This window comes from Cottoperca gobio, chromosome 17 (genome assembly GCF_900634415.1).
Source record: "Cottoperca gobio chromosome 17, fCotGob3.1, whole genome shotgun sequence".
Lineage (NCBI taxonomy): Eukaryota > Metazoa > Chordata > Actinopteri > Perciformes > Bovichtidae > Cottoperca > Cottoperca gobio.
The window spans coordinates 5,590,697-5,598,196 of record NC_041371.1 but is presented as its reverse complement, the minus strand read 5'-3'; the positions used below and the strand labels follow the sequence as shown (position 1 = coordinate 5,598,196).

The 7,500-nt window shown below is 39.8% G+C and overlaps 1 protein-coding gene across 12 annotated transcripts in view; it reads left to right on the top strand.

Annotated features, from left to right (window-relative positions):
• LOC115022547 (receptor-type tyrosine-protein phosphatase mu) overlaps positions 1 to 7,500 on the top strand; it is a 146,020-nt gene that overhangs the window by 73,986 nt on the left and 64,534 nt on the right. For all 12 annotated transcript variants that reach the window (XM_029453576.1, XM_029453574.1, XM_029453575.1 and 9 more), the window contains exons 8-9: positions 763 to 1,071; positions 2,646 to 2,755. In XM_029453576.1, coding sequence (XP_029309436.1) covers positions 763 to 1,071; positions 2,646 to 2,755 — 419 coding nt within the window. The remainder of the gene's footprint in view (positions 1 to 762; positions 1,072 to 2,645; positions 2,756 to 7,500) is intronic.

The following is a 7,500-nucleotide window of genomic DNA, read 5'->3' as shown; positions in this document are numbered from 1 at the left end:
AAATAGACGGGGAAAGAAGAGAAAGAGAGAGTGAGAGCGGGAAATAGAAATGGGCGAGCCACAGAAAAAGAGAGGAAATGAGCAGGGAATGGAGAGAATAGAGGTGGAGGGAGAGGAGATGGAAGGACGGCAAGAGAGAGAAGAAAATGGAGAAAGTTGAAGAGAAAAAGCAAGGAGACAGAGTATTTGTGATTAGAGGTGATAGGATGTCAGTGGGGGTTGTGTCCTGCCTGGATTGGCAGGCTGGCTGACTCTGTATCAGTGTGGTGCTAATAGCTGACCACCACTGGGCGAGATGGAAAAGAGAGAGGAAAAGGCGGAGGACAAGGCAGAAGAAGCAGAGGAACGGCACGCTCTGAAGGGATGATACACCTCCTGCTGAGGGTTTCCACCCAGAGACCTGTGGTGTCTTGGTGTGTGCAGCTGCTGTGAGACCGAGTTAGAAACGGTGCTGGGATGTGGCAATGCTCAGTATCAGGCTGAGGCTTTGAAATTTAAAAATATTTTCTGGCAATATGAATTCCAAACAGAGGAAATGGTTTTCCAATATGAAAAAAAAGTATTTGAATGGGTCTCGAATGTTATGAGAAATCTGGTAGTAGATTTTTTTTTGACCGAAAGAAACACCCCCTTTCTCTGTGCCCGGGCATGGACCTCATACATTTCCATGATTTTATTGAAACTATCTTGTACTGCCTGCCATTTCATAATTGATTATCTTGATTTATGCTCACGCTCCTCTCTCTGTGTCCACCCTGCCAGAGCCCATGCACGGCCCACAAAAGCTTGAAGTGGTGGACATCCAATCCAAACAGGTGACGGTGCGCTGGGAGCCTCTGGGCTACAATGTGACCCGCTGCTACAGCTACAACCTGACCGTCCAGTACCGGTCCAGGGTGGCTGGCAAGGAGGAGACCCGCGAGGAGGTGTGTTATGACACCCAGAGCCGCGATCCTCAGCACACTATCCACAATTTGACACCCTTCACCAACCTCAGTGTCAAGATGGTGCTACGCAATCAAGAGGGGGTCAAGGAGAGCACAGAGCTGGAGGTTCAGACTGATGAGGATGGTAAGTGTGATGCAAGTTACTTCCTGTAGATGTATGGGAAGAATTGCACAAGATATTTTCTTTAAGATATGTTTGGCTTATTTTGCCTTTATTTGATGGTACAGATAGATTGACAGGACAGGGAGAAAGAGATAACCTTATTGTTCACTTAAGTGAAATGTTATATTACAATATTGTATCAATAAGACAAGTACAGACAGACCACTAGGTATAATGTATGTATACAACTGTCAAGACAACACACATGTTGCTAAAATATGAAATTAAAGGTTTCTATTTCTTAATTAAATTATCAATAAATCCTCTAAGTGCATATTTAATTTTTGCAAGAAAACATCCCATCCCTTAGCCAGGCAGACCGAGATGGTGAGGGAGGAGATCTCCAGGCGAGAAGTGTCAATAGAGTGGGAAAGGCGATAGTGTCCTTTTCTTTTGTGCCATATATGATATATTTTTTGATAAACTGATCCTAGATCTGTTAAAGTAAGGAGAGCAACAAAACAAAGAAAACGTGAAGCAAAACCACCAAACCCCAACATTCAAACAATTAAATTACAATTACAGTACTTAAAATATTACATTCTGGGATGTGAATGTGTTATTTCAGTTCCCAGGCAGTTTAGAGGAGAATCATCATAATTAGCTCGCACTAAAGGAAAAGTTTAAGATCCTCCAAAAAATGTTTTCCAGAGAACACACGAGTCAGACGGCGAGCTTCTGTGTCGTATGGTTGTTTCACCTCCTTCAAAGATGAAAGATCTTCCGTGTTGCATCAGCAGACACAGGAAATGAACTCTATAGTAGTCTCAAGGAACCCCGGCCTCAACATAACAAAACAGGCTCAGCTGACGAAAAGAGAGTCTTGTCATCTCTGGCTCAGATATGTGAGGTTGGAAACTTGAAAGTGGCAACTGTTTCTCACTATCTGACTTCTGTGTGTCTGTGAATCTGTGTGTTTGGACTCCCATGGGAACAAGTGTACAGACGAGGTGTAGCTTTAGTTGCATTCCTGAAGATAGATCTTGAGACATCTCCACAACATTCTGTTTCGCTTACAGAATGAAAGCAAATCACACGAGGGGTTAAAGGACCAGATCTCTCTGGAAGTATGTTTCAGCACTAGTCAACAGCGGAAAGATTAAGATTCCTACTATTCCCATGGAGTTACTAGTTCATCTTTGTTTGCAACAGATTTGTATCTGTAGGAAAAGTGTTTAGTTGCTGTAAAACATGTCAGGGAGAGTGTTTTGAGTGACAATGATTATAAACAGTCTCACAAATTCCTATTAAGATGTGTTCGACTTTGGCTCATGGCCGTGTGTGTACTGTAGGTACTTGAAGAGCTGTTTTATTGATTGTTTTATGCACATCAGTATGAGGTGCTGGGCTGTGTAAATCAAAATAGAAAAGACTAAAGCTGCAAAGTAATAACTACTTTCATCCAACTTCATCCAAAACAAAAATATCAATAAATATGAATCCATGAAAAGTATTTTTTATACACTTACTTCTATGTTGAAAACTCCACTCTGCCACCAGTTTTTGAGGAATGCGTTTGTGTTAATTTCCCACAGTGCCAGGGGCTATTCCTCTGGAGTCCATTCAGGGCAGTGCCTATGAGGAGAAGATCATCCTGAAGTGGAGAGAACCAGTGCAGACCTACGGGATCATCACTCAGTTCGAGGTACTCAAGCACCAGGGTTAGCTACATTTTAAACACCCGTAGAGTAGAAAACATCTCTCTGTGGATCGTGTGCATATCTTTGAGTGCACAGTGATGGCCAGTAGTGCACAGAGCTGTCAGAGAAATGTTCAAATCGATTTTTTTTTATCATGTGAATCACTTTGTTTTCTTGAGCAAGGGCTAGAAAACGACCATGTATATTTAAAGTGTTACAGCCTATTTTCTAGGAGAATGTGTTTCTCAAAAGTGGTTTAGATGAGGTGAAACTAAGTTACCATGAAAACCTATCGTTTCAGATCAAGCTGGACTTTTACAATGTTTGAAGGAATCACTCCATTTTAGCATGAGTTCAATCTAAGTCCTTCAATATTAGAAAATAAACCATCTTATTCAAATAAATTACTTTGGTAGGTTCTTTTTTCACATTTTGTCTTCGACATGTTAGCTAAGATAAATAATGTATTTATTGACTGGACTTGAACCCAACTTGAAAACATTATAAGTGGTGTAAAGTAGGCTGACAGAATTCAGCAGGATGCAGTTAATCAGTTATTATTATTCACCATGTATCTGCTTAAAATACAGTCAACAGTTGTCTTTGTCTTTGGTATATCAGGGTTTTCTCCCTGTTTTGCTATAGGCTAATGCTATTTTAGCAGTGCTAGCACATGTGTACACCGCTTTCGTACAACCATATGTTCCCCTCAGGATGACTGAGATACCTTTAGTGATCCCCTTACTTCTCCTCCATCAACAGGTCAAATAGCCTACTGTCCAATAGGCTGTCTTAGTTTAGCACGCTAACATGCTAAAGTAAGATGGTAAACATGATAAACATCAACACGTTAGCATGTCTTTGTGAGCATGTTAGCATGCTGACAAATATGAAATACCTAGCCTCCTGCTTTACTTCTTCATTCTCTGGACTGAGGGCAGACTGGTGCTACAGTGACTCACTATCACTTTCGCGGAAACACAACTGGTATTACAAGAGATGACGAGCCGGGCTAGTCCGTTAGCATGCTAATTTCAGCAGATATCTCTGAAACACAATACATGGACGTCTTTTGCATAACGTCAATGCTGTTACCTCTTCACATTCTAAAATGCTGGCATTATCTTACACATTGCATCTGTAATGTTGCAGTTACCTGTACTTAACGTCACAGGCCTGTGTTTTAAAATCATCTTGACTGTTTAAACTCATCACATTAGCTCTTGGGTTAAAACTAAAAGCTTAAAACTGAAGCAGTGTGTTCAGTTCACTCAAGTCAGGTTTTCCCCAATAAACTCAGACTCCTTTTATGAAGCACTAAGTGTGTTACACAGTTGTTCATCCTTTTACTAGGAGAGAATCATCTTCAATCTCATGACATCTTCTGTCCTTCAACCTCAAGTACAATCTCTGAAACACACGATTCAGCACCAAACAAATGTTGACATAAGGCTCCAAACAGCCCTTGCCAGCCTTGTCCATGAGCTGCATTGAGTCTTGAATAATAGAAACAGTCTACACACACACACACACACACACACACACACACACACACACACACACACACACACACACACACACACACACAGACGATATATGTACACATTGATCTTAACCAGCTTAAGGTGGAAGTAATCCTCCAGCCTTTCCCACAGATTGATCCTCCTCTGTTGATTCTCCCTCTTGTCGCCGTTTGCTCACGCTTGATATTTTGACTAGGTTAGTAATCATTGACGCGGCTGCTTCTTATACCCGGGGAGCAGATTGAATAGTAAAAGTGAAGCAATCAGGGTTGTTGTATAGGTTGCTCGATTCGCTGCCATGCCATCGGATGAATGAAATATGACTTACTCTCGTGGCGGCACACACGCGTTTCAATCCAAGCAGGAAATTCCTAAAGTCCACAGAATAACAAGGCCCCGTTTATCAAGCCTGAGTAGTGCATTGTTGTGTCCTGTGCACAGCTGTACGGCACTTAGAGGTGCTCGTAGTGTGAAGGAAAAACAAAGTCCATAAAAACGGTAGGTTTACCGCACACTTAATCACTTTTTAGAGCAACATGTTTCTGTTGTTTATCTATTTAAAATTTCATGGTACAAGAAAAAGCATTCAGAGTAAATGGCGCGGTTTGCTCTGCCACTTTGTCAGGGTCCCTCATATTTACGTTGAAGCAAATGTGTTTCACTTTATGAAATACCCACTCCAGGCTATTATATTCATATGCTGCAGCAATTACTTCTCTCTGTCTGGAGTTTAGAAAGCCTTTACGGTGTAGTGATGTGTCTAGTTGAAGTAAAAGACAAGTCACTAACAATCTTGCTATTTCTAACTTTTCACTAAGCCCTTTCACCAACATGAACAATGTTTTGTGTCTTCTTAATTATTCATTTCGGTCCAATGTTTACGTTTATATGATGCATTATCAATTAAGATGTCTAGTTTGTTATATTATGTCCTCTTAGCAGGAAGAGGCTGGTCACTGTTAACATGTAGGAAGATGGGTCAGATCGTAATACAGGAAATTACATTTTATAATATTTAGTGTGCTCATACGTATGTATAGATGCCCATAGATTGAGATGTCAGCAGCAACTTAAAGATGTTGTATTTATATACAGTAAAGCATCATTATAGAAGTCCCGACATAATCTAGAATCACATGTTTAGGGTAAGAAAGAGTATTAATATTCATATCATCCGGACAGATTAGGTATAGCAACCAACAGCTTGCTCCACTGGTGTCACACCGCTGCAGTCTGACTCTCTGGTTTAAGAAAATAAAGCACAATGTATTCTGCCGGTATTCCCCAGAAGTTGCATTTTGGTAAGTCAGGACCTTGCTTTGATTTGACATCATCAAAGGACTCAAAGTGAAATACGTCTGACAAGTCCCGATATCAAAGAGATTTCAGCTCCATTCCTTTTGACCACGCTCTGCGAGATGCCATTTTATTGGCAGCCTTTCACACAGATATGGGCCAGATTCTCTTTTAAAGGTATGCAGCACATTTGATTCCTTGTTCATCAGCCATATTTAGCAATACAAAAGAATTGATGGTAAGTAGTAATTAAATAATAATTGTATTTTCAGAAAAACAAAATATTGATTTGTCCTATTTCTCTTAAAGCCATTAATCTGAAAAATCCTGTGGCTTCTTCAAATCACTTACATTTTAATTATTAATATTTACTGTAGATTTATCTAAAAAAAGGTTAAAAGTCTTCTGCAAATAAAAATATTAAAGGGATTTAACGTGGGTTTTCTGTACAGGAAACCAGGAAAGAGTACACCGTATCTGTCATCAACAGTTAGCTTCCTTCATTATTGTATGAGCGAAGGTGCTGGAGATTATGCAGGCATTTATATTTTATAAATGCTTCATAAATTTTACATTTTTCTTCCTCCCTCAGATGGAAAATATAACCCGATGTGATTTGAAAAGCTTAATATATCAGATCGAATAATAGTTACAAGCGAGCCCCAAATGAATTTGCGTAAATATTCTCCATTATTTTTCCCGTCGGTTCCATTATAATTGTGAAAACCTGTCCGTGTGCCCAGTGTTGACAAGTCATTTCAAATTCCTCTCCCTGAAATGTTATGATATAGGATTTGGCATCACGGACTCATTTCACAGACAAAGACTAAATGAGAAGGCCTCGAAGCATTTCAAAACTTGATGGACACAAATTATGCAGCACTCCCAAGTCCCTTTGTGTTTCTTAATTGGAATTATAATGGAGGTTTTCCTTTACCAGCAGAGGCATTTTCTTAAAGTGGGACTTTACAGTTATTCAAAATGGATATTAGAAAAAACACTCACCTTAATGCTTCCCTACAGAGGTCCCTGTGTTTATTAATGGAGACGGAATACATTAAGTGTATTTCCTCTCTATCTTGAAACCACAAGCTCGCATCAGCTTTGGCTTTTTACTGTAGAATTGCTGTTATGAAACAACTCCCCTCTGTAGACCTTTTGTACCTCACTAATTCTTTGAAATGCCAGCTTAAAGCCTTGTTGACATGAAGTCAGAAGCGCACGCACCAAGTGAGAGCTAATTTTCTCAACCTAAGATGTTTTAAAGATTGGTCCATGGTGTTTGGCTTCACTGAGAAGAACAGAGGAGATAGAGACACTAATTAAAAACCTTTGTGTTGGTTTTCTTTACTACATTATACAAAGTGTTTCCAATGAGTTTTCAATTCAATGTTGTCTTGTAATGTGAGCCTGTCATGTTTTTGTTATTAACAGCACTAATAGTCTACAGCCATGATAGTGACTTTGTGAGGCTGCACTTTGAGTTGAATGCTAATGTCTGCATGCTAACATGCTCACATCTACAATGCTAACATGTTGATGTTAATGATGTTGTTTAGCATGTTAGCATGCTAACATGCTCACATCTACAATGCTAACATGTTGATGTTAATGATGTTGTTTAGCATGTTAGCATGCTAACACGTAGATGTTAAGCAGGCAGTGTTTCCCAAGTTCACCATCTTTGTTTAGCTTGTTAGCATGCTAACATTTACTAATTTGTTTTTAACACGAGGAACAGCTGAGGATGACGGTAATGTCATTAGTTTTGCAGGTATTTGTTCATAAACCAAAGCATTGCATTTAGCTGTAAAAGTATACATAAGTCAGCCGGGTATTTGTAGGCATAGGCCTATACACAAGGAAGTATTGCACAACATAAGACTCTATGTTGTGCATATGAATCCTCTCTCGTCCCCGCAGCAGAAAAA